Source organism: Dasypus novemcinctus, chromosome 9, assembly GCF_030445035.2.
Source record: "Dasypus novemcinctus isolate mDasNov1 chromosome 9, mDasNov1.1.hap2, whole genome shotgun sequence".
Classification (NCBI taxonomy): Eukaryota; Metazoa; Chordata; class Mammalia; order Cingulata; family Dasypodidae; genus Dasypus; species Dasypus novemcinctus.
The window spans coordinates 16,131,222-16,159,175 of NC_080681.1; the positions used below are offsets into that span (position 1 = coordinate 16,131,222).

Consider the following 27,954-nt stretch of genomic DNA (forward strand, 5'->3'; position numbering starts at 1 on the left):
CACATCCCTATGAAAAGTAAAGAAACACACTGCAATGAATTAAAATTTAGAAGTAGTAGATAACACTGGAATTAGAGAATAGGGAAAAGTGAAAAAGAGCAATAGAATCTACTACTGAAGTTGTAGGGACAGATAGTAGGTGCTTTACAAGTTTCAGAAAGGACGAAATCAATGTGGGCTGGCATTATCCAGGGAGGTTTCATTAGATGGTTTTTATTCTGAACAGAGAGTCCTTTGGGATTTAAATATCTAATAGGAGAGGCATAAGTTAAATCCTTGCAGCTGATTATCTTCTGCAGATTGAGTGACTTGAGCAGATTACAAGTAAATATAGAACATGACCTCTACCCCACAGGGGAACTGGTAGTATAGATTAGGTATGTAGGCAGAGAATGGTAATAAGAGATAGATTATACTCTGAGATATTCACATCTTACGAAATTCATCTACTCATTTAACCTGCAACACACAGAAATCGTTCTTGCTGTAGGACCTCACACTTGCCATTCCATCTGCCCATATGAAAACTCTCTCAACGTTGGAGCTTTGCTCAGATGAGTGCTACAGAGAGGCTTTGTGACCATCCTGTCCAAAAGGCTGCCCTCTCCTTACCCTGTTCTATGTATATAGGGTCTGCATATGGTCCAGGGCCATCTTTGTTTGCTTTATTGTCTGTTTCCCTGTTAGAAGGTAAACGTTGTGAGGGCAGGGCCTTTGCCTTATTTATAGCCATATTCCTAGTATGTCCTTGATAAATATTTGCTTTCTGAATGAATAGTCAGAGCTGTGCTAAGCATCTACTTTTTGCCTGGCTGTCTCCTTGAGGTCTGAGCCAAGCAGTCAGTTAATAATGAGGTGCCTGTTGCAGCGTAAAGAATTTTACACGCGCTGTCTCACATGGTGCTCTCCAGAGCGTGAGGAGGGGTTCCTGTTACCACCATAATGTACAAAGTAGAAGACGGGGTGTTGAAATGTTATATAATTGTTAAAGGTCACATCGCTAGTAGCAGCCTTTAGATTGGACCCAGACAGTTCTGATTTCAGAGTGGAGCACCTTACCCAAAGTGTTGCCTCCCAGATGCATCCTGACATGGCCCTCCAAGAGCAGAGGCGAGTGCTGGGCCACAGGGATGGCCAGCAGCTCTGCCATGGGAGGGGGCATTGGGATGGGTCTCGAACCTTATATTTTAAGTAACTATTTTCTCTTCTTAAACTATCTAAGAACACCCTGATCCTAAGCCTGATAGATGCCAATTGTCTCATCGAATTGGCTGTAACTTTGACAATGTGACTGGAAGAAGATTGACAGTGTAAACAATTTCCTTGGACTAAAGGACTAGGAAGAATGTATTATTTCCTGTGTTGTGGTAAAATTGTTCTTTTTTAAACCCCACCTACTGTCACTGCTTTGGATGTTAAGTGGAAGTTCTTTGGGTGATAAGGCACACAGATGGCAAGCCACCCAAGAGTGCTTTGGAGAGGATAAGATTTCCAAGGTAGAGAGCGAAGGGGCATCCTTCCCTCCCTGTCCCCTTCTCTCTCGTTCTGGTTGGCCACCAAATCTGGTTGACTCTACTTGAGAGTGTCTAAGCCTGTCTGTTCCTTTCCTCGCCTGCTTTGACCCTAGTTCTGGCTCACCCAGAGTATTTCATTTCTTGGCATATTGGCCTCCCTGCCTTTCTTCTTGCACCCTCCAGACTCACCTCATTCAAAATCCCTTGCTGATCCCCAGATGCCCTGGGTAGCGTGTGAGCTCACGTCACGCGTGGCCCTTCATGGTTTGGGTTCACCGCCCCCCTCCGGGTTTCCACCCTGCTCATAGGGTCGTACTGAAGGCAGCACCCCTCCTCACACTGCTGGGCTCTTTGCACCCCTCTCCCTTTGCACGTGTTGGTGTCCTCAGTCTGGAAGGCTTTCCCCCTTCTTCTCAATCCCTGTGTGCTGCCACTGCTAGGTGCTAAGTTCCAGAAGGGCAGAAACTATGGCTCTCTAGTCTGCAGTCGTATCTCCTGCCACACAGTATTTGTTCAGCAAAGACCTGCCGAGTAAATGGAAACATACGCTCAACAGCCATTTCAAATGAAATATCTTCTGTGACGCCTCCCCGACTATTCAGTTATTCTTATCCTTCTGTCTGCTTCTATAATCTTGTACTCTTATCCTTTGTGGCACTGACAGCATTTTGTGTCCATGTGCCATTCTCCCCACTAGATTCAGGGAGAGCCCTTGGCCTTCTTATTCCAGGCGTTCTTAGCTCTGAAGCTACTGGCACTCAGTAGGTGTTTAGTAAACGCCTGTTGGATGGGTGGACAACTGTTTCCCTTCCTCAGCATTCATGCCTGTCACGTACCTTCCAACATTCCTCCGTGGCGTCCGTAAGACAACCTCATGATTGTACCTACTTTGCAACATGCTGCAACTTGCAGAGTGACATAATTACAGTATTTGATTTCTGTATGTTTCAGTTTATAATGCTCTGTCTGCACAGGCCCAGGAGAGATTCTAAGGGCTGGCAGTGCCAAAGGAGTTGAATTTCTTTCTTAGATGCTAATGGTTCTTTCCAATATATCTAACTTGATTAATCATGATTATTTGGGATTATTAGTTAGTAGAAGGTATTTATGAATTAAGTATAATAAAAGACACAGTGGGTAGAACCAACTGTTTCTACCTTGACTGAGTGCATTTGCAATCTCATATGTGAGGGGTTTGAGAAAGATACAGCAATCAGTTGCTGCGTAAGTGCCCATGGAAGCTTAAAAAATAGGGTCCCTTTTTAACTGCCAAGAGATCAGCACAATATTATTAGTGGTTTTAAAGAAATGGATTTTGGCCTTGGGATCCTTTTTTAAAGCAAAATATCAACAAAGTAGATACAACCTGAGTCTGGTTGAAGGTGAACCTGCAGGTTCACTCTGAGTGGGCTTGAGGGAGGTGGTTTGAAAACTGCTGGATTAGATACTCAGGATAATAACTCGGCAGTAACTGGTGATTTTAAAAAAACATTTATACCTATTAGATCTTCTCCACCTCCCCTGTCCTCTCATTTTATACCCTTTAAGACAGATAATGAAACCAAGGCCTTGAGATGTGAACTATGGGAGGAAGTATGATTGAGCGGTTAAAATACTCACAGTGTAGAACAATCTTGGTTTTAAGTGCTGGCTCTGCCATTTACTAGCTGCCTTATCTTGGGCCAGTCAAATAATCTTTTGGTCTCTTAATTGGCTCATCTCTAAAATGGATCATGTAATAATGCTGGGCAAATTAAGTGAGATAATATGTGCAGAGTGGTCACCCTATGTGCTTGGTACCTGGTAAGCACCCGGTAAACGGTAGCTATCTCTGCGTTGTTATTGTTTTTGTTTTTTTTTTTCTATCTGGTAGCATCATCGTCCTTTTTGGTGCATTGCTTTGTTGCAGGGGCCTGCACCTGTCTGCATACGTCTGGGATGCCTCTTTTTTGTTTTGTTTTGTTTTCTTTTTTTTTTTACCAGGAGGTCCCAAGTCCGAACCTGAGTCCTTCATAGGGCAAATGTGAGCTCAATTGCTTGAGCCACAGCCGCTTCCCATATTATTGGATTATCTTGTTGTTCTTTTAGTCATGGGTCTTATTAGGAGGGACAGAGCTGTGATATAAGCCTTTTGACTCTCCCCAGTCATTCCCTCTTATTTGCTGTCTAGATTTTGTACTACAGTAGCTACGGAATGTTCTACGTAATAGAAAATCACCTTTCAAGTGTGCCCTTTGTTCTAGTGAGACGCGTGTGGAAGATGAAGAGGATCTCTACGACTGTGTCTATGGGGAAGACGAAGGCGGAGAGGTCTACGAGGACCTAATGAAAGCAGAGGAAGCACATCAACCTGTAGGACTTTTACGTGCCTTGTTTTTTGTTTTTCTGTTTTATTAGGAAAGTAATCACTTGAAAGAAAGACTAATTGATAGAGCTATTTATATAATCACTCCTGGAATAGTGTTGTTTTTTTTGTTTTGCTGTTTTTACTTTTGCATTTGCAGACGTGGAAGCATGGCATTTTATAGTTGCAGACAACGCTCAGTATAAGCCATCTCCAGGCTAATCCTTTCATTTTACTAGTGAGGGCATCCCAGTCTGAGAGAGAAATGACATGCCACCCAGCTGAATAATGCAGAGTGGCAATGGAATATAATTTCAGGGAATCATGAAATTATATTGTTCTGAAGGGAAATATTGTCTTACAAAGTAGAAACGTTTTTTTATTCAAATTAAATTTGATATAGGATGAAATATATTTTAAAGAAATCACTTTATATTCATTAAGTGTTGGTATGAGGTACTTTCTTTCATTTCATGATGTTTCCTTTCTTTTTTACACTCTTTTAGAAACTTAGTTTCAGATTTGGTTATACCCAATAAGTGCCTATAAAACTTTATCTGCCATTAAAGTAGCAGAAGGAATTAGTTTGGAGTATTTTCTCATCTGTCAATTGAAACAAAAAAACAATCAGTTGCTTAGGCTTTTACCAACATATTCTTTGAAACTAAAAACTTTTCTTCAGCAGCTGAATTTCGATTTAGGTTTCTTCAGTGCTTTGATGAATTTTCTCAGCTCTTCCCATGCTTTTGTCTTTAATAAAATGCTGGCATGTTATCTGGTTGCACCCAGGTGGGCAACAGTAGCTTCTGTGGATGGAAATAAGTTTCCTGGTCTGTATTTAGTAAATGTATTGAGTATGTGCCCTGACTCCCTGCATGAGCTGACAGGCCGCCTGTGGCAGCATTTTAAAAGGGTTTTTAGGTGATGGCGTTTCATCTATACCCCCAAGAGTTGTCAACTACTTCGGTTGCTAGCAAATGGTAGTCTTTTTCAGTGTCTCTCCCAAGTGCAGTCTTCACTCAGCTGACAGCACTGGTTGTTTATATGGGACAAGGGTTAACAGTAATAAAAATTTAAATGTACTGGGCCCTTCCTTTTGATCCAGCAAAGTGCTTCCTTTACGTGGGATCTTTCTTTTAGGCGTCTTGATATTGGTACTGTCATTATCTCTTATTTTACAGATGAGAACATGAGTCATAGAGAAATTAAGTAACTTGCTCATAGTCCTAAGGCTAGTAATAACATAACTGGTATTTGAACCCAATTCCATCTGATCCCCAAATCTTTGATCTTAAACTATGCAATACCACCTCCAGCCTTAAACATTTCAGATGGAAGAGCCAAGTGTTAAGGTGTCAACCCTTGAAAAAAATATTTGGAAGGTTTTTACTTACCAAATATCCTTTTATTATTTTTGCAGTAATTTCTATAGCATTTGTAAAGCCGCAGTATTTATACAGCATTTGCAGTGCATGTAATTTACACAGTATTTTATACTTTAATTTTGACAGCATTTGTAATGTATGCTGTATATTAAGGAAGCATGTATTCCCCCATTTGTGGTATTTCCAGAGTCACTAATATTTATAATAAAAGAGATGTTTTAATTTAAAGAGACTGTCTATAGTGGGAAACTTATTTTTAATCATCTAGAACTTCTTCATTTACATTCAAAATTAAAAAAGAAATCAAACCAAATGTACTTCACAAATGCAGTTAAATGTCTTAAATTTCTTTCAGTTATGTATTTTATTGGAATAGAAAGTTTAAGAAAAGCAGGAATTTTAATTTTTCTATCCACTACCAGTTAGATTAATACATGCATTATATTAAATAATTTTAATTTGATGATTCTAACTGCAGAAATGCCCAGAAAATGACATACGAAGTTGTTGCCTAGCAGAAATTAAGCAGACAGAAGAAAAATATACAGAAACTTTGGAGTCAATAGAAAAAGTAAGTCACCAAGTATTATCTTTTATGCCCAAATACTGCCCTATACAGCCCATATATTAGGGTCAACATTTCTGCTATGTTTCTGTGTGTGTTCTGATTTTCATTTTCAGAGCAGATTTACTCATTCCACAACTATTCATTGACTTCTTAGTATCTGACATTCATTATCCTAGGGCCTGGGGGCATAGCAGTAGTACAATAAATCCTCTCCTTCTCATGGAGCTTTTGATTTCATGGGAGGACTTAGAATGTAAGCAAGTAAGCATGTATGTGTCAGGTAATAATAAGTGCAGTGGAGAAAAATAAAGTGAAGAAGGCAATAGAGAATGATGGGAGGGAGAAGAATTTATAGAGCGTGGTAAAGGAAGACCTCTATAAAATGTGAAAACAGATAGCTAACCAAATTGAGGGTGTGAGCGTGCAGGTATCTTGGGGAAGAAAATTCCTGGGGTGAAAAGCCATCAGATGGGTAAGTGTTCAGGGTGCTTCCAGGAACAGCAGCAGGCTGGTGTGGCTGGAGCAGAAGGAGCAAAGGAGAGCAGAGGTTAGGCAGGTAGTGGGCCGCCAGGCCATGTAGGACCATTGGGAGGCCAGAGGGTTTTGACCAGACGAAGACATGATTTAAGTTTTTTTTTTAATCCCCCGCCCCCATGGCTTTTTGTTTTTTGCTTGCTGTCTGCTCTCTGTGTCTGTTCGCTGTGTGTTCTTCTGTATCTCTATTTATTTTATTTATTCCCCCCCCTTTGTGGCTTGCTTGCTGTCTGCTCTCTGTGTCCATTCATTGCACGCTCTTCTGCATTTTTGCTTGTCTCCCTGTTTCGTTGCGTCACCTTGCTGAGTCAGCTCTCCGCGGCTCTCGCAGGTTGGCGGCTCTCCATAGTATATAGGTGAGCCTGCCTTCACAAGGGAGGACCTGGGACGTGAACCCAGGGCCTCCCATGTGGTAGGCAGGAGCCCAACCGATTGAGCCACAGCCCCTTCCCTGATTTAAGTTTTTAACAGCTCACTCCTACCAGCTTACTCCTATGAGGTAAGGGTGAAAGCTAGGAGGAAAGCTGGGATCATATTACCATATGGGATCATACTCAAGGTATCAGATAATAGTGGCATCTGTGGAGGTGATGAAGGGTGATCAGGTTCTCCATAAATTTTCAAAGTAGAGTCAACACAGTGTGATTGTGGGTTAGGTACAGGATGTGAGCGAAAGAGAGGAGTCAAGCCTGACTTCTGGGTTTTGGGCATGAGCAATTGTGAGTGGTGAAGATGGCTACTAAGGTGGGGAAGGACGGGCTGGGGAGTTTGGAGCTCATGAGTCTGTTAGGGATATGCTAAATTTATAATACATATTAGACGTACGAAGGAAGGTATTGAAGAGGGAGTTAGATGTATGAGTCTGGAGTGAGATATAGATTGGGTCATTATCATTGCAAAATGGCATTTAGGGGCATGGGGCTAGATGAAATCACAGTGGGAATAAGGGTTGATAAAACAGAGAAATGTGAGGTCGGCTCTGAGGAACTCCTATCTTTACAGCTAGGAAAATGGAACAAGCAGAAAGTTTGGGAAGTTTGGGAAGAGATTGAGGTGTTGAAGAGTTGTTTGGGAGAGTAGGAAAATAAGCTGACCAGGGATATGTAGCATTATGTAGCCTTACAGCACAGGTGAGTTTTGTAGTTCTATTTAAAATTAGGCTATCAGCATAGTTCATGTTTAATTTCTTGGATATGGTCACAAAATAGGTGGTAAGTTAGATGTAACCAGGATTTTCATTTGTGCAGGAAAGCACAGGGGAATGAGAGAGGGTGAGGATATATGCAGAGGAAGTGGTTCTGATGAGGGTTGATGGATGTAAGCCAGGAGAGGAAGGAAGTGAGAACATGAGGGATGGGGACAGCCATAACTTCAATGGATTGGACCCAATGGGGTTGAAGAATCCCTTGAAGAAATGAACTGTAAAGGCAGGAGGGAGAGATTAGAAAGAATTGATTGCTTTAAATCAATGCTGGGAAGCAGACGTGGCTCAGCTGATAAGAGCATCTGTCTACCTTATCGAGGGTCCAGGGTTCAATCCCCAAGGCATGCTGACCTGTATGGTCAATGAGTGCCCTGCCACACAGGGGTGCCCCCACATAGGGGTACCCTATGCACAAAGAGTGCACCCCGCAAGGGGGGCCACCCTGTGTGGAGAAAAAGCACAGCCCACCCAGCAGTGATGCCACATGCACAGAGAACTGATGCAACAAGATGACGCATCAAAAAAGAGACAGTTTCTCGGTGCCGCCAGATAATGCAAGTGGACGCAGAAGAACACACAACGAATGGACACAGAGAGCAGACAATGGGGGGGGGGAGGGAAATAAATAAATAAAATAAATAAAATAAATCTTAAAAAAAAACAATGCTATGGCACACATGCAGTTGCTGATGACAACAAAGTCTCAGGGTGAGACCCGTGGTAGCAGGGAGTGGAACTGGGTGGAGCACAAGGTCATTGGAATGCAAGCAATTGAGAGGCCAGTGGATTGGAAGGAATATCTGCAAGCATGTTGAGATTGTCAAGGATTAAAAAAATGAGTAGTGATGGCAAGAGAGATTGCAGGCCAGGAACTAAAATGCTTAAGGAATAAGGAAGAATGATCCAGAGTTGGTAAATAAGCCCCATAGGCAGATCTTTGATCTCAGGGATCTGTAGTCTTCACAAAGCATTTGAGAGGTAGTTTATATAAATCCTCAAGTATATTTTCCAAAGTGTAGCAATTTTTTTAAAAAACTAAATCAGCCTGGAAAGTTCCTCTGTTTTTCACTTTCAAAAGTATTTGTTGGGAAACGGGTGTGGTTCAAGTAACTGGCCGCCTACCATATGGGAGGACCCAGGTTCAATCCCTGGGGCCTCCTGGTAAAAAAGAAAAAGAGAAAGTGTGCTGTGTGGCAAGCGCTTACGCAGAGAGCCGAGCGCCTGTGCGGTGAGCCAGTGCCCATGGAAGTGAGTCACACAGTAGGATGATGATGCAAGAAGGAGAGACAAAGGGGAGAGTCAAGGTGAAGCACTGCAGAAACCAGGAAACGAGGTGGCACAGGTGACAGGCAACCTCTCTCTACATCAGAGGTCCCTAGGATCAAATCTCGAAAAAACAAGAAGTGAAGATGAAAAAGGAATAGATACAGAAGATCACATAGCAAATGGACACAGACAACAAAAACAGCAGGGAGGAGGGGGGATAAAAATAAATTGTAAAAAAAAAAAACCCCAAATATTTATTGCCTAAACCACTTTTTTAATACTTTATAAGTAATAACTTGTATTTACGTCTTTTCATCTCTGTTCAAGTGTAAAATCTTTAAGTTAGAGAACATAGTTTTAATTCTTTTTGTGTTTGTAATACTGATAAACAGGTGACTTTCAATAATGTTTCTTGTTTTATGATGAAAAACTTTTCTATAGATGTTTATACTTGTTTCTGTCTTTTCTCCTGGTAGTATTTCATGGTCCCACTAAAAAGATTTCTGACGGCAGCAGAATTTGATTCAGTGTTCATCAACATTCCTGTAAGTAAAAATATCCTAGCTGAAATTGTGGTATACTTCCATGAAATCCTACTTTTCTTCTTGGGCCCCACATCCCTATTTTTAGCACTTTCCTATGTTCTTGAAGAATTTTGACCTCATTTTTCCTCCCAAGTTCTTGAATTCTTATTTTCTAAAAACTAATAAGTGATATGTCATGTCTTCAAACAAGAGTCAGTCATTGCATGTGGATTGCAAAGGGAGTTATAAGATGCTCATATTAATTATAACTTTAACTGTTGAGCAGGAAGAGGTAGTCCCAGTCAGTGACCCCAGGTGCTACCGTTTGTTGTCTTGTGGGAGTTTCCTCCTGCCCATTCCTCCCTCCTCTGCGGCTCCTCTAGCTGCCTGATCCCTGTCTTACAGGTACACTGCCCTGGCTGCTTCAGTTTCTTCTGCTTCACCCCATCCCCTCACTTCTTTGGCCTCTCTTTGGTGCTTTCCGCTTTCAGTTGTATCACCTTCAACTCCCATTTCTGAAATATACTACTTCCTTATTATTTAACAGACTATTTTAGTGGTAAGCTGTGAGGAGGTTTTCTTCACGTTTATGTAACCATTTCTAGTTTCAGTGTACTTTACAATGACCTTGCATCCCTAAGAGAATATTTATTCAGAAATACAGAGGCAACCTGTATGGTATGTCAAGTTACATAACCTAGGCAAGGTTTACGTTCTTACACCCAAAGAGTCGGCTTTGCTTTTAAGGTAGAGCTTTTGTGTACAAGGCTCGCTTGGACCACCAGACAGGTTCTTGTATTTTGATTCTGTGATGTTCAGTGTTGATGATCATCACTTGGTTAGCTGTGGCATTGTTGCCCTTGTCTCTGATTTAGGTCGAATGAAGACATTCTCAGTGATTTCTAACAGAGGAGAAAGAAAATGCTCAACCACATCAGATTAACTTTTCACATTAAACAAACTGCACAGTCTAGAAAATGGGAAGGTTGAACTCTCTAAATAGGGTCTCTATAGTGAAGAACCTATTTGACATTCCTTATTCTTATGGCTTTTCCATGCTCCTCAACAAAATGGCGGGGCCACATGCAAGTTGTGTTTCTGCCCCGCTGGGGAGGGCGCATGCTGTGAGGTCAGTGTGTGCTCCAGGATACACAGGAAGAGATAACGGGGCACTGGCACCACGATTCAAATCCCTCATTTCCTGGCTGTCAGTGCATTTACTGCCTGGCTGAAATTTATGTGCTTATCAGGAAAAATGTGAAATTCTGACTTTTGAGTTGCTCTAGTAAACTGTCTGGTACAATTTATTTGCTGCTGCTTTATACCATTAGTTGTCTGGTTTCAAGTAATTTAGTCTGATTATTGTTAGTTTAGCACCAGGACACTATTAATTGACCGAAGTATGAATCTAAATTTTTATGTCCCCAGGACATGAATCATTACTTTATCTTGTCAATAAAACATTAAGCACTTGGGCAGTTTTATTTAAAAATTTAAAGCGATTATGAAGTGAAAATGAGCCAAATATGTTTTTATATGAGGAACAAATTACCCTTCAATAACTGGTGGGATGATTTCTCTTTTCCTAGGATACTGACATTTCAAGCTGCATCTGAAGGTGTTATTTCCCTTGCACATGGCCTCTCTCTTTCTCCCTATCACTTCCCTCACTTCCCTTCCTCTCCCCTTCCTCCTCCTCCTCTCCTTCCCTCCTCTTCTCCTCCTTTTATTAATGGTAACAGGTTTATGTATTGAGAGCATTCAGCACATTCTTGAATCTAATCTGATAGCAGTAAGGAATTCTGGGTTTAGGACTTCATTTTTGGTTTTGATTTCAAATTTCCTTTGACATTGTTTTCTTTTCTAAGGAACTTGTGAAAGTTCATCGGAACCTAATGCAAGAAATTCATGATTCCATTGTAAATAAGAATGACCAGAATTTGTATCAAGTTTTCATTAACTACAAGGAAAGGTAACTTTTTAATTTTAAATTTAAGTAAAATGAATAATTTTTGTGAGATTAGTATTAAAATTGCTAAAATTAGTAAATTTCGTGAGATTAGTATTAAAATTGTTTAGAAGAGGCTTATCTTCATCAAGATGTTACCATGGGGCAGTTAATCTCAGGGAAAGTTTGAGCTCTACATGAGTATCAAAAAAAAAGAAGTAAAAGAAAAAGAATCCAGTGTAATGTGCGACTTTTGAATTGCAAGTCAAAAGGCTCAAGTACTTTTACAGACCCAGTCATTAATGAGCTATGTAATCTTCTGTAAGTCATTTTAACTCTCTGAGATGCTCTTTTCCTCTATAATTAAGGATAGATTATACCATTAGGTATTAAATCCAACTTTACTATTTTATGATTTTCTATTTCGAGTAATAGCTACATATCAAAGTCAGTTTCCCTTTGTAAGTTTGAAAAATATCTCAGTCGACTCACATGAACTGGAGTACCAAGGAAATACGAGAGTAACTTAAAATATAGTTCTTTCTCTTAAATCAAGTGATACAGTCTCTAGAACTAACTAAGAAGTGGTTACTGAATTGCTTCATGACAGCAGTTAGATAAACATTAACGTCTTATTAGTAAACTTAGAAGAAACAATAACCCAACCTGCCTCTGAAAAACATCTGCCTCCCTGCAACAATAGCCTTTCCGAATTGGGCACGGGACTCCACGCAGTATGTTATCTTCCATCCTGTGCAGTACAGGCTTCCGTTCCCCCTTTCCAGATAACGTGTTTTCCTTGTTAGAAAAGCAGTAAGGAGTGGAGGGTTTATTAATGAGTGGTGTCGTGAAGTAGTGATTGTGGAAAGTAAAATTGTTTCTGAGCGGATGTTAAGAGTATAGTTTCTATCTCTAATAGGAACTTAGTCACAAATTTTTTATTTTGATTTTGTGATGCATATTTACTCAAGCAACATTAAAATTCATTCAGTTAGTTTGTAAAATCTGCTATAAAAGTGTACATGGAGTTACTCCCATTCAAATTTGGAAATAAAACTCGTCATTTTTAATACAAACATGTGAATGATCCTCATTCTATGAGTTTATGTGTGGTGTGTATTAAAGAGAATTTATACTGACACTTTAAATACATGAAAATCTGCCTCTTTCTGCCTCTACTTCATTCTTGTTTTTTTGTCTTATAGATTCTTTCTCTCTCATTTTCCCTGTCAGGTTGGTTATTTATGGACAGTACTGCAGTGGAGTGGAGTCAGCCATCTCTAATTTAGACAACATTTCTAAGTCGAAAGAAGATGTGAAATTGAAATTAGAGGTGCCTACTTATTTTATTGGTTTGTGATGCAATGAAAAATAAGCCTACAAGAAGCATATTCCTTTTCATGATCAATGCTACAGTAAAACTTCCCATGTATTTTGATATATTAATAATTTTGTGTCAATTAAAATATTTTAATAGACAAATCTATAAAATAATATAACAGTGATAATAACAGTAGTGAATTCTAAGATTTCAGACTCTATGTCTTCTGTGCACTATCTCATTAGGTCCTCATGATGCTGTGAGGTATATACAATTAATTTTCCTATCTTTATCAGTGAGAAAGCTGAGCTTCATAGAGATTATAGGTTATTTGCCCAGGGCCACCTAGCTAGTGAGAGGTATTGGAAGAGTAGGATATAGTTTAGATAATGCATATATAGATTTAGCAAATGTTTATTAAAATATAAGACATTTAGGGGCAGAAGTATAAAAGGGGGTGGGTGGTTATTGTCTGCAACAAGGAAGATAAGACAAAATAAAATATAATAAGATTAAGTAATACATGATCAATACTGCGTGGTAGGTCTCCCTGAGTAAGTTTGAGTGACTTCAGTTTGGGGAGATTATAAAAGATTTATCAGAAGAGATTGCACTTCAGTTAAGTCATTGAAGAATTGGGTGAGTTTTGACAGATGAGATTCCACGGAGATTATTCCAGAAGAATTCACATGTCTTGACCAGAAGAATCAGAAAATCTTGGAAATGGTGAATGGGTTGGTTTAAAGAGAGCACATGGTAACAATGGAAAATGATAATAGAAAGTCATGCTAAGTCATGTTTTTGAACGTCACGTTTTTTTCTCATAAGAGCCTGCACTTTCAGGAACTTTTTATAAGCAATATATGTTATATGAAATATCATCTCAAATATATTGTCTATGTGCTGGGTTTTCTTAAATTTGAGGCAGAGATGTATAGTCAACTTTTAAATGACTGTGTATGGCTTATTTTGCCTCCAAAATACTCTCTTTACTGTTCTTTTTTCAGTTTAAGAGTGAGGTAAGGTATTGCAGAGAAGAAAAGAAGCAAATGTTTTCCCTTCCCTGTTTTATCACATATGGTATGATTTTACAATAATTCCCAGAAAGGGGAACTACTAGTTAGAACGTTTGCCCATTAGCAGTCACCAACTAATTGTACAACATCCAAATCATGGATTATTTTTCTTTACCTATTATAACCCTTCAGTGTTACGGACCATGTGTCTGGAGAGCATTTGAGTCACCACTAGATTACATCCTTAAATCCTTTTTGGTGTCAAGGTTGCCCACTGCTCTTTGGAGAATATTCTTACATGTGTGGACCTATAAGCCACCTTGGCACAAATAAATTAAAATATCATGGTAACATAAAATTTTGCAATGTACACAACTGATTGGCAATAGACCTAACCATTAACGCATGTTTTTTGAAAAATAAAGATATAAAGTCCTGGTTCAAGACAAGCATCAGCATGTTGTCAACCAAACCTCTATTATATACTCAGCATTATTGAAAGTTGCTCCCCTTTCTTTCCAAGTCACTGTCAGAATCCTGCCTGCTGACCATGCTGTGAGACTCTAGGTTGCTAGTTTCTGCAATCACCCTCAGCATTTGAGTTTGAAAGTCTCAGGGTAAGATGCTGCCAGCTGTCCTTTCTTCAGGTGAAAAGTCCATATTTCTGACGATGGGCTTGATTTTGAAGTATTTAATCATGTACTTATTCTAATGGCAGAAGCATTGTTTTCTTTACTTCCTGACCCTAAATCTTAGAACTTAAGGAAACTAAATTTTCCCAAGACATTTAAACTAGTTTCCATAACATAATAAATTGAACGTTCAACATATTCTGTCTACTTACTAGCTTAAAGTGATCCTAACACTGTTTTGGCATGGTGCAACATAAGAAATGTTAGATACAACCTTAATACCAAAGAGCTTGAAATGCATCTGGGGAGATCACAATAATATGAACAGTTTGGCTTCCTGTTTGAGACCCACAATCCAGAACTCTCTACACTTTGTAGAACTGAGAAATCAGTTGAAGTAGCTATCTTTCTAATGACCTACAGCAGTGACAAGACACACACTAACATGTCAGGATGTGTCCCCAGTCCTTCTTGCTTAAGATCTATGGTAAAGCACACTCATTAAGTAACCACAGTCATTAGAGCTAAAGATGTTTGCTTTATAGCCCATGGTGATATATCCTTCATTGTGCCAGAAAAGGTAAATGTGGGCAAAGGATGAATAAACTCATGAGCAAAGGAATATTTTCCTGAAAATGCCACTCTCATGAACTAAAAGTTCCTTGGTCTAGGATGTCAATTGTCTGAGGGTTTTGGACTTACGAGACTTATCAGTAATAACAAAATTTATATGGTACTTTATTTTACTTAACTCTTAAAATATATGAAAAAAATCATACAATGAGAAAAGTGACTTGTTCAAGGTCCCACAGCTGGGAGTTACTAGCTCTGATTAAAACTCAGGCATCCCCACTTCAAATTCAGGGTCCTTTCTTCAGTGTCATAGCTACTGTCCAAACAGTGAAGAAGTCAATCCTATTTTTGGGTAAAATTTTAAGAAAGAAGAGTATGCAATAAAAAAAAAAATTAGCCTTTTTAAAACTTTGTGTCCAGTAACAGGTTTATCCTTTGATAAATTTTTGGGAGTCAAGCATTCCATTTCATTCGATTTACAAAATGTTTATTAAGCAAATACTAGATTATTAAAGGTGTAAAAGCAGTGTTTTCAAGGCACTATTATATACAATGACAATTTAAATACAAGACTCACAAGGCACAGACGGAGGGCACAATTTTGCTTGGGATTATTACTAAAGGCTTAGAAGTATAGTTCTTAAAGAAGATGATGTATTTGCTGCAGACTGGAAAAAGCACATGACAGCTGGAGAGAATTGAATGAACCAAGGCATGAGGGTGGGAAAGTGCTTGGCAGGTGTGATGAGCAGGTGTGATGAGCAGGAGCTCGTTCTTGATGCCTAGCCCATAGACCCTCGAGCGGTGGTGGTTGAAAGGTGCTGTAAGGGACAAGCTGACAAAGACCCTGGAAGGCTGTGGTTCTGTACTAGAGAGAATTATTTTCAGACACAAAATTGTTCTATTTATTCTTTCATATTTGGAGTTGACAAGGTACAAGTTTTAAAAATTGAAGATACATTCTATTATTTAAAGAGCAATATTCTTAAGGAAAACAACAAACTACTTACTGTATAATGATAGTTCTACTTGTGCCCTTTGCAACTTTTGATGTTTGTTTTATGTCTTTCCCTGAGAAAACTAACAGTTCTTAAAAAAATATTTTATTAGGAGTGTTCCAAAAGAGCAAATAATGGGAAATTCACTCTTCGAGATTTGCTTGTGGTTCCTATGCAACGTGTTTTAAAGTATCACCTTCTCCTCCAGGTATGTAACTGAACACTGTTTATTTGTTCATTTATTTATTCAACAAACTATTAATGGAGCATCAGCTATGTTCCAGATATCCCATGTTTCAGGGCCTATTCCCTTAAGTTTTTGAATTATTAATATAGCTAAGTGGGAGATAACAGAACAGCTGGAAATTCTTTCTTTAAGCTAAGATGATTCTGTAACCCCTACAATGTCACTACATTTTGTGTCCTTCAAACAAGACTTACTTTAATCAAACAAAGCAAAATTTAAAGACCAGACAAAACAAAAATATACCTTCAACCAAGATCTCTTTAGTTAGCAGTACTCATTTATTAGGATCTCAGTGCTGTGATATCCTTGAATTTTGGCAGATTAATCATATTAGAACTTCTCTCTTATAACAGTAAGCTAAGAGAATTGTGTCACATTCCTTGTTGTTTTCTGCTATACTAAATTATAATAAGATTACATTTATTTTGAAGTGATTCTTATTATAACTCACAAAGCTTAGGTTTTCATGGTTAGTCCTTTAATGAGGGTGGAGAGTCTTATAAATTTAATTTGATAGCTGTACCAGGAGACTCATTAGTTCTGCTCCAAAGAAATGTCTTACTGTATTAGTCTGTCAACTCTGCTGATGCTTGTGAAATGTCATTTTTCAGAGATCTACTACCTGTATATAATATATAATTTTGAGCCTGCTGTGCTTTGAACATTTTGTATATTAAATTTCTTGAACTGTAGCTACAAAATTATTAATCTCTATTTTTGTTCTACTGAGAAATCAGAAAAAAATCAAACCTTGATTATTCCCTAAAAAATGCATTGAAGCATTTATGAGTCTGAAACCCAAAGCAACTTAATCAAATTGGATTTTATGAAAAAATAATAAGGAAGACTCGGCAATCAGTTTCTGAAATATCATGGTACTAAACACATGTTCAAAATAAGATAATTTATTTTGTGACTTTGGCATAGTTGCATATTGACTGAAGAATGTTGAAGGTACAATTAAGAAACATCTATTTTGGTCACTTATTAGATTTCAGATAGTCCTTTTAAAATATAAAGTGTGACAATACTTTTTTGAAATTCAGTTAACTTTTTTCATAATTTATCTTGTGTTCTAAATTTCAAACTTCAAGACTATGTTAGCTTTGGGAAGACTTTTTAAATAGGAAACGTTTTGTTTGGGGCAGCACACCTAGGCACAAATTCTAGAAGTGTTTTTCCATCTCAAAATATTATAGATTAAAATTCCCCCTAGAAACTTCTTGAACAGATGTGGCTATGAATTTGGATATTTTCTCCTGACTCTAATATTTTTGGTGGAGAAATCACTTTTGAAATGCTTGATTATTTGAAATCACAGATTTATAAAATTAGAAGATTTTACAGTGCAGAGTTTGAAATTTTGAAGAATAATATTTTTATTTAATAAAAGAAAAGAAAACAGAATAAATGTTTACAGATTCAGTGTTTACAGGTCCTGATTATTGGTGTTGAATTCAGCAAAGATTTTTGAATGGCTCCCTTATGCCAAAGATTTTTAGGCTCTATAGATATAAGATATCCCATGCATAGATGAAGCTCACTATTTAGATAGGAACAAGGAAATGCTAGTTGCCAGGTATAATGCAGTGTGTCTGGTATACAGAAGGTGATACAAATGGTGATACAAATGAAGGTCCAATTAATTATGCCTGTGGAGGCTGGATGCAGGTGAAGAGGTCTCTATCATAGAAGTTTTCACAGAGGGGTGGTTCTTGAGTTGGGCGTTGAAGGATGAGTAAGAGTTTGACAGGTGGATCAGAGAGGAAGGATATTCTAAGGAGAGAAAAACAGTGTTCCTAATGGGATTAGAGATCTGGGTACATTTTGAGAATTGCAGTTACTTTCATGTGAATAGGATGTAAGTTGTTTTGATGAAAGGGGAGAGACAGCAGTTGTGGAATTCACATCATGAGGGGCCTGACCGAGAGGTATGGATGACAACCTGCAACTTTTATAGGGCATTGCAGAAGTCCAGACAGGACAGAGACAGGATCTGATTTGCGTTTTAAAAAACTAACTCTGATGTCTGCAGGGTGAATAGATTGTAGTGAGGAGAGATGGCAGGTCAGAAGACCATTATAATGGCCCATTTGAAAAAGACAAGCATCTGAACAAAGGTAACATCCGTGAGGATGGTTCCAAGGGAAAGGATCAAAGTTAGTATCAGTACGACAGTGAGGCCACAGGCGTCTGGGACACCTGTTAAGTTTTGGCTTATGTGATAACAGAGATGAATATACCATTTTTCAATAAAACATAGGAGGGAAGCAGACTTGGCCCAATGGATAGGGCATCTGCCTACCACATGGGAGGTCTGTCGTTCAAACCCCGGGCCTCCTTGACCCGTGTGCAGCTGGCCCATGCACAGTGCTGATGAGCACAAGGAGTGCCATGCCATGCAGGGGTGTCCCCACGTAGGGGAGCCCCACGTGCAAGGAGTGCGCCCCGGAAGGAGAGCGGCCCAGCACGAAAGAAAGTGCAGCCTGCCCAGGAATGGTGCCACACACACGGAGAACTGACACAACAAGATGACGCAACAAAAAGAAATACAGATTCCCATGCCACTGACAACAACAGAAGCAGACAAAGAAGAAGACACAGCAAATAGACACAGAGAACAGACAACAGGTTGGGGGGGGGCAGAGAAATAAAAAATAATAATCTTTAAAAAAAAATAAAACATAGGAGCAAGAGTAGGGTTGTGGGTGAAGCTGGATTAAGTTTTGGATTTGAGGTCCCTATGGGATACCTGGGTGGAACTATTATTAATGGTTGGACGTAAGAGTCTGCAACTCAGATGAGAATTCTGTTTTAAGTACACGCGTTAGTTAGTGAGTAAGTGATAACAGACAGTATGTGGATGGTTGCAATAGAATTTGTAGAGAAGGGAAAGTAAGAATAAAAGAAGCCTCAAGGTGAAAATATAGGGAACAATAACTTCCTTTAGGTGCGCATAAAGAAAGAAGAACCGATGAAAGAGACTGAGGAACAGGCAGGAAAGTATGATGGACCAACCAACACCAACAACAGAGACAAGGAACACAGAGGGAGAGGCGTGGTCGGCAGGAGCAGGGCTGCGCGTGAAGAAACACTGTCGGCTCAGTGGGCGATTCGCGATCTTCCCTGACATTTGGGAAGCAGGGTCAGTGTAATGGTGGGGATAGAATTCGGATTCATCTTTGAAAGGAAAATATTTCCAAGTACTGCCTCCAATGTCTTTTGGTGTCCAATTGGTCTTCCTACACTTAACTTGAAATTTTTGGTGCAAAGAACTTTTTCATTATATGCGATTTATCCTCTTACTGTGTGAATAATGATAATACTCGTTTGCTTTAAAAAAAAAATCTTTTCTTTCTGATGTCTTGGTTTTAATGGGATGAAATTAGCACTAACTAAGCACTATGTCTTCCAAATAGGAACTGGTCAAGCATACCACTGATCCCACTGAGAAAGCAAATTTGAAATTGGCTCTTGACGCGATGAAGGTAAGGCAAATATACCAGTATTGTGTTTGTATTTTTATTCTTGCCTAAAAGTAATAGAATTCAAGCTGTGAAAAAGTAAATAATTATATATAAATGATTTGGGGGGATTAGGAGGGCTAGATGTTTGTTATTGAAATAAGTATCTTTTAATGGATGTAATTAAATTAGTAAAAAACATAAAACCAAGAGGTATATAACAATAACTTTGGTATGTGTGTGACAACTTCCATAACCACTAAGAATGATTTAGTATGATTTTAAGTCGTGTTCTTTTTATGGTTACTAATAGAAAATGGTTGGCTTACGTAAGCAGTAGGATCAGCCAGTGACTGTGGAAAACTGGGTATTACTTATTTTCTTCATAGGAGGACATTTGCCAGGCTTACTGTGTGGATGCTGTGCATCAATATCAGTGAACTTCAGTCGGGCTTTTAGTAGGTAAATCTGAAAATCAAGAGCTATAAGTAAAGTCAGACTTTAAAAAAAACATATTGGGGATACATAAAATTCCTATTTCTTCAGAAATTATTTGAAAGAAGTAATATTAGCCCATAATTTAAAACATAATCAAGTATTTGTTCCCAAAACAAAATGCTATTGTAACTGCTCAGAGCAATGTAGTTACTTGTCTATCCCTCTAACATTTTCAGTATTAGCCCCACTGTTTAGCTGATTTTAGTACCACTAGTCAAGAAACATCACACAATTATTGGGGTTATTATAAAAAAGCCATAGGTTTCCAATTTTTAAAGAAACTGTTTATAGATATGTCGTATGAAAAGTCAGACTTCATTTAGAGCACAGTTAGGAACTGCTTTTTGTCAGAGTTCTGGTCTTACTGCTGCAGATGCATTTAAGAGGGTAGAGAATAAAGAAAAAGACCTCAGAAAAGAAGAAAATCTGGAGCACATATAATAAAAATAGCTGGTTACAGTAGCAAGTTTAGCTAGTGTTTCCTCCAGTGTGAGAAAAGGCATTTTAAAATAGGAGAAGAGAGGAAGACCCAGCATTTTTCATTTACTTTAATTCAGACTAGTGCTCTTTAGTTTTTTTTTTAATCTCTCCTTTATTTCTCCTTTATTAACTCTTAAAAAATTGAACAGCCTTCCTTAGCTGAATGCTCTCAGGAGCTAAGACATTAACTGGTTGCACAAAATAGTCTTGCTAGATTCATTGTCTAACTTTTAGTTACCTTTTTCTCCCTGTTAACCCATTATTATTGCCCTTTTACAACCCATGTAATAATGTAATTTTCTCAAAGTCAGTTTTAAATGTGTTTTATTGCTCTGCATGGTGGCATATTTTGTTTGTTTTTACTTTTTAAGGCAACAATATCCCTACTCTTCTCAGGGGTGTGGTAAATGACAACTCTTCAGTCTTCCCAGCTGTACTCCAGACATTTTTAAATTGCCTTTGAGATGCAGCTTTGATTGATTGGGTGTCCATTTTATTGTCGTTGAAGAGTTATAGTGGTTACTTTTACCACTAAAGGAATTAATGATGCGTTTCACAGCCGTTCTCATCTCTTCTGTAAGCTTAGCGTGCCTCCTTATTGTACCCTTCTCTTTCATTCTTTAGGACTTGGCACAATATGTGAATGAAGTGAAAAGAGATAATGAGACCCTTCGTGAAATTAAACAGTTTCAGCTATCTATAGAAAATTTGGTATGTAATTATCCTTCCATCCGGCTCCCCCCCCCAACCCGCCCTGTCTAGTTTGGGGACATTCTAGGAGTTTTTGAAGACAGAGAGTTTACCTTCCGTTTCTATTATTCCTGCTTTTTTCTGATTCCTTGGTTTGGCAGCATCTTCCTGAATGTTTGGAGGCACCTGTGACTTACTGTTCTGGAACTCTCTGCCGTTGTTTGCCCCCGTCACCCAAGTCACACTGTGCCTCTCCTCCCAGGCAGTCCAGGCTCTAAGCATGGGAGTCCCTTTCTTTTCTTGTCTTTCCCAAACTTATATACATGCTCATGTCTAATTGCTGTTCATTTATTCATTTAACATCTTTTTACTGGGTGGCTCCTATGTGCCAGGCACTTTGCTTAGTGCTAGGGCTATAATTATGAACAAGATGGACTCACGGTTGAGGAGACAGTGAAAAAAAAAAAAGTGAAAAAAATGCCATATTGAGATTAGTGCTGTAAGCCAGGTGCTGGAACAGAAGATGGTTAGGAAAAGTCCCTGAGTCGTTTGTTGTTTGAACTGAGACCTGAAGGATGAGAAGCGGCTAGCTGGGGCAGGGGTGACAGAAGGGACTGCACATGAAACGCTCCGAGGGCGAGGGCCAGGTGTGATCAGGAAGCCAGAGGGAAGCTGAGAGGAAAAGGGAAAACGGTGGGCACTGGTGCAAGAGGCCCTGAGTGGGGGAACTCCATACTGAGGCCTGTCGACCTAGGTGCAGAGTGGGATTTTAGAGTGACTGCAATTGGCAGCTGGTGAACGTCTTTCTCTGGGAGCGCCACAATCTGATACACATTTCAAAAAGATCCGTGGAGCGGGCAGACCTGTTGTCGAAGTAGTTTCAAGAGCCAGGTGATGGTAGCCCGAATTAGGCTTTTGGCAGCCAAAGGGAAGTAAACTCATGGATTTAAGATACTTTATTTCTTGGTGGAGCAATCTTATCAGATCTGTCTCTGAAAGGGCATGAGCCTCCTCTCTTTTTGCTCCATTTCAGAACCTCATCAACCCCACCTTTCGAATGGCAAATAGCCTCTGATCCGCTCTTCACGTGACTGCATTTCCAAAATGTGGACTGTCAATTCACTCTCCTCCCCAGACTCCTGAAGTCCCTCTGCCACCTTCGAGGTTCAGCGGGCTCTCCTTAGCATGCTTAAAGGCCGGCAGTGATCTGGCTTTAAGCTGAACTCACCCGCTGTATCTGCCCACATGTGCCATGTTTCATGGTCTCTGATTTGCCTTACTTTTTTTTTTAAATAGTTGTTAGAAGCCAGAATGTCTTTTCCCACTATTCCCTATTAAATTCCCTCAAGGCCCAACTAAAAAAAAAATCCCTTTCTCTAGTCTCCCATCATCCCTTCCTCTTTGTACTTCGAGAACACAGTGCCTGGACAGCTACTTAGCATTTATTTTTAAACTTTCTTATAGTACAGTTAATTAATCATACAATCTGTCTCATTTATTAGAATGGAGCCTCTTAGATGTTAACGATAATTTTTTTTCCCATTCTATTCTTTATTCTCTTAGCATCTTATAGAATAGATGTTTCATAAATATTTTTTTAAAATTTGGTTGTGTGCCTCTAGGGGAAATAGCTCATTATTTTTAATCATTAAGTTACAATTTTTCATCCTTGAGATTTTAGCTCAGGGAAGCATTCCCCAGCCCTGTACACCAAATTAGGTCCCACTGCTATGCTTGCTTTTTGTATATGTCCTTCGTGGCAACTGTGCATTTGTAGTTACCTGCTTCTGTGATTAGTTGTTATCCCACTGGGCCATACGTTCCATGAGGAAGGGTCTATGCCATTTTGTCCTGCAACTAGTACAGTGGCTGGCACATAGTGGAAACTCAATAACTGTTAGTAGTTATAACTCTCTTGTGGTTTGGAGTCTTCCAATTAATTCCCTTTTCTGGTGCTTAACTTCCCCATTAAGGTTATAACTGAAACTAATTAATGTCCTCATTATACCCCCTGAGACTACAGAAGCCAGGCTATCGTTTAAAGTGTATCCTGTAGAGTAGGCTTTTAAGAGTAAGTGCTAAAAATATAAAATGATAAAATTCATCAAGTAATAGTCTAGCGATCCTTAGCAGATATCTACACTAATATTTATTTCTCTTTATATGTGATTATAAAAAACTTAGGAATGCACATTTTATATTTTAGAATCAGCCAGTTCTGCTTTTTGGACGACCTCAGGGAGATGGTGAAATTCGAATAACTACTCTAGACAAACATACAAAACAAGAAAGGTGAGAAAAGAGGGGAAATATTTATTTTCAGAATAAGTAACCAGTATCAGGGATTGATACTGTTCTGATATCTGTGGGTTTTCTAAGTGCAAGTTCTTAAGGTTTTCTGAACAAATACAAAAAAGGTTAGCTAGGCTCAAAGGACATATTAACATGAGAATAGGGATAAAGTAACCACAGATAATTTTCATAACATAAAATAGTTTGTTTTGGGGTGGGTATATATTTAAAAATAACTAAAAAAAAATAGAAAATGCCCTAAGAAAGAAGTCTGAGTAAGTATCATATAGTTAGATTTTCAGGGGAAGTCCTTGATGGGAACTTGACTTGGGTATTTATGGGATTGTCAAATTTGCGCCTTTGTTGCCAAGATGGGTATTTTCTGGAAAAAATGAAGTTTAACCAGCAGGGGTCAGCACAAGCTCTTGCTTCCGTCTTGATACCCTGGTTCCAAACAGCTCTCAGGAGCTACATGTTCTTAAAAGCTCTCTGGGCTTTGAAAGTGATGCAGTTAGAGCAATAAGAATACATGTCTTCAGCATCATTATCATTGTATCGAAAAGAGGTATTTGCGTTAACCACTGAGAGTTTATGAAAAGATACAAGTTACCAGTACTGGATGAGAGGATTCTAAAATCTGTTTTCTTCCCCAAATTTAGTTGGTTTTAGTAAGATAAAAAGAAAAGTATAATGTAAAGTTAACTGTAACTTTTCCAGTTTACATTTTGCTCACCCACCACTCAATTTTTGCTCCAGGTGGTTCATTAAATCATAACGTAGCAGCATAAAGGGTAAAAAGCATAGGAGCCAGAATTAAACCTGGGAGTACAACCTGCTGTGCCCCTTCCTAGAGGGTGGCCTTGATCAAATGATCTGTTCTGTGATGATAATAATACCTACAGTAGCAGGTAATGGTGGGAATTTAAATTGTGTCGTGTTTGAAAAAAGGCTGGTCTCAAGCTTTTCTGCTCCTTCCTAGCAACTTCAGTAGGAGGTGGCCACCACTGCAGTCACAATTATTATTCTATAAATTAAATACCAAGGTAATAGCTCAGGAGCAACACTTTATGGCTTGCTTCAGTTGTTCTTTCAGTAACTTCTCAGTGTGTAAATTGTTCTTATAATTTTGGCCATATTTTAAATGAGGAAACAGGTACAGGAAAGCCATTCATGTAGAGAAGAGAAGTGCTGGGATACACACAGTTCTTATAACTTCAAATTCCACATTCTTTTTGGTGTGCAATACTTCCCTTTTGTTTTTAAATGAAAGGAAAAATATTCAGTTGGTTGAATTAAATCTTAATGGAAAAAAATTAATCCACATGCTTCCAGACCATTTTTAATCTCTCTCTCTTTCAACCCACCCTGCTTCTCTTTACGTCTTTCACAGGCATATCTTCTTATTTGACTTGGCAGTGATTGTATGTAAAAGGAAAGGTGATAACTATGAAATGAAGGAAATAATAGATCTTCAGCAGTACAAAATAGCCAACAATCCTACAACTGATAAAGAAAATAAAAAGGTGAATTCTTGGAAAGTAAACACTGAAATTTACTCATAATTTTGACTATTCAGGAAAAGTTTGCTAGTGCATTAATGTGAGATGTGGCTTATCCATCCAGATGATTTAGTTTCTAGAGACTGACTGGGAACAAGCTTTTATGAGGAATCATTAGACAGTGCCACAGTTGATCTGATCATTTCTTATGCCTTAATATCAAGAAAGTAAAATGCATTTGGGTTTAGAACATGTTGTAGATATAAAGTTGACTATAATAATGAGCTTGATGGTTCAGTTTGTATATTGACAGCCTTAGAAGGGGATTTTGGTTGATTATATAGTGTTTAAGTGGAACATGATGTTATTAATTAATATTACATATTAACCTCAAAAATCTTAATTTTAACAGTGGTCATATGGCTTCTACCTCATCCATACCCAAGGACAAAATGGATTAGAATTTTACTGCAAAACAAAAGATTTAAAGAAAAAGTGGCTGGAACAGTTTGAAATGGCCTTGTGAGTATACCTACTTTCCAAAAGTGATTTCTTCTGCCGTTCAAATTATTTATGAATAATGAAGTGCTGGTGGATGTACTCTAATGATTGTAGCAGGTGCAACAGAGGCTGAGGGGACACCTTGCTCTGAGTCAGTACAAGCCTGCTTGATGACCTTGGCCTTCCAGGAGAGGGGCTCTGATGAGATTCTTCGGGAGGAAGCAAGAGGGAGCTCTAACCTTCCGTTTGACTTTCTCCTGAGCATTTTAATTGTTTAGCTTTCAGCAACTCGAGAAAAATATTCTTCAAATGATAAACTTTTCATGTAATTGTCGTTTTTTATATATTTATCTTTGAGTTAAATAGAAATCCCACACAAATATATATACATATATGTGCATTTTTAAAAGGAAAGATTAATTTCTTCCCTCTGTGTGTTTTTAATTCATTTGTTTGAATCTAGGATAAACTGCTTGATATGGCCAATGAATGCTTTAAGGGCTTGATTTCTTTTAATATTTTTTCCTTTTATTGAAGAGAAAGCTCAGCAAAGAGGTAAAAAATAAAGAATGGTTTACAGAGATAGAATTATGCAAGAATATGTCTTTATGGGTGTTTCTTTTTCATTTTGATGTTTACTGATTGAAACATGCATAATAACCCTTGTTATAGAAACCCATAGGTCACCTTGAAAATGAAATTGTTAGAAAAAAGGGAAATTATTTAGGGGAAATTACTTCTGTGATTTCATTCATCTATGTTCCAGCATTATTTAACAGTTGGGAACAAAGTCTATGGGTTTTGTTGTTTTTTGTTTGTTTTGTTTTGCTCTAAGAAATGTTCATGTTAATAGAAAATAGAGGTAGTTGGAATGTTTTATTCTAGTTTTGAAGAGATAAAAGTAAAAAATTCAGTTAAGATTACTTTAACATTTTGAGAGACAGGATTGCCCAGTGGAAAGATTTTTAAGCTGATAGACAATTCTGGGTTCAGTTGTAACCAGCGTTATGAACTGGCTGTGTGATCTGAGCTAAGTTACTAAACCCCTTTAGAACCTCAGTTTACTCATCAGTAGAAAAGGGATAATATTATGTGCTCTGAATTCCACAAACGTGTCAGGCAGAGTGCTGCCAAATGGTGCAATAGCTATCCTATAGTATTGAACAAGGGTTGATAATTTTTTTTTTTTATTATTGCTATTGTATTTCGGATCCTAGTGTACTTGTGGGTACTCATAAAATCAGAGGGCGTTCTTTCAGTATTCTATTGTAGTTCTTAAAGTGTATTATCACCTATAATAATTAAGCGAAAGGATTAGTGATTATGTGCATTCTTGCTATTCAGCAGTGAACGTTTAGTTCAGGGTACCTGTGATGAAGTTGGTGATCTCTGCCGAGTCTCTGGTGAATAGCAGGCCACATCACAAATCCAGTGTGCTTTTTTTGGGAGGTTTCAAGTGATGGACAGTGCCTAGATTTGTGAAGTTAGAATTGGAACAAGATGCTGGGGTTAGTGATAATGGGTAAAGGCAGAGTTGATCTCAAGAATGCTCTTGTAGGAAGGATGCCAGGCTAGTATCTTCTTAAGGGTTCTGTTTGAATATAAAGTGTTTGGTAAGTAGAGGAATTTGGAGGAGGAAAATAACTTCTCTTGTCTAGAGCAGGCAGGCACTGTGGACTATATGGTGGGTGTTTCAGTTAGTGTTTTGTTCAGCCATAAATCAAACAGCTAAGCCCCAGATTGCCAAGAAATATGTTCATATCTCTTTTGTGTTAGGAAATCTGAAGTAGGTAGCTGAGGGATGGTATGACAGCTTTCCAGAATATTGAAAGGAACCTAGCCTTATATCTTCCTGCTCTGCCATTGCCGCATTGGGCTTCTCTCCTCAAGACTGGTCACCTTGGAGTCTACAATAACTGCTGGATCTTCAGCTATAAAATCTACATTTTAGAGAGCAGGAGGTGGCCCCTCGCTTTTACCTATCCTTTGCAGAAATGCCACAGACCTCTGTTACGTGTTGCTGACCAGATCTTAACATGCGACCACATGTGACAAGGGAGGTTGAGAAATACAATCTTTTTTTCCAAGGCAGGACTTTGCCTGGCTAGAAATCGAGGTTTTCTTACTTTGGAAGAAGGGAGGGATGGATAGTTGTAGGCAAATAGCAGTCACTGCCTGTGTTAGTCAGGGTGACATGTGTATATTTATAGGAGTATGGATGGATTTAAATTTTTCCACCACCACAAGGATAGCTACCTGTGCACACACATGGAACCTGTACTTATTAATCGTTGAGTATTTCCCAAGCATCTGAACAATATAATTAAATATCTGTAGAAGTGGTTATTTGTCTTTTGAGATCCTTTGACTGCCCATGCAGATGGTGAGAGGGAGGAAGTACCTTTTTTGAGAATTGTTCAAAGTCGAAGTGGAGGTTTCTATAAGCAGGATTGATG

At 38.6% G+C, this 27,954-nt stretch overlaps 1 protein-coding gene across 1 annotated transcript in view; it reads left to right on the forward strand.

Moving 5' to 3' along the window:
* Positions 1-27,954, forward strand: part of VAV3 (vav guanine nucleotide exchange factor 3) — a 362,653-nt gene that overhangs the window by 168,388 nt on the left and 166,311 nt on the right. The window contains exons 5-15 of the mRNA XM_004481228.5: positions 3,758-3,866; positions 5,722-5,814; positions 9,292-9,360; positions 11,208-11,311; positions 12,521-12,620; positions 15,940-16,035; positions 19,494-19,562; positions 21,141-21,227; positions 23,413-23,498; positions 24,889-25,021; positions 25,410-25,519. Coding sequence (XP_004481285.1) covers positions 3,758-3,866; positions 5,722-5,814; positions 9,292-9,360; positions 11,208-11,311; positions 12,521-12,620; positions 15,940-16,035; positions 19,494-19,562; positions 21,141-21,227; positions 23,413-23,498; positions 24,889-25,021; positions 25,410-25,519 — 1,056 coding nt within the window. The remainder of the gene's footprint in view (positions 1-3,757; positions 3,867-5,721; positions 5,815-9,291; positions 9,361-11,207; positions 11,312-12,520; positions 12,621-15,939; positions 16,036-19,493; positions 19,563-21,140; positions 21,228-23,412; positions 23,499-24,888; positions 25,022-25,409; positions 25,520-27,954) is intronic.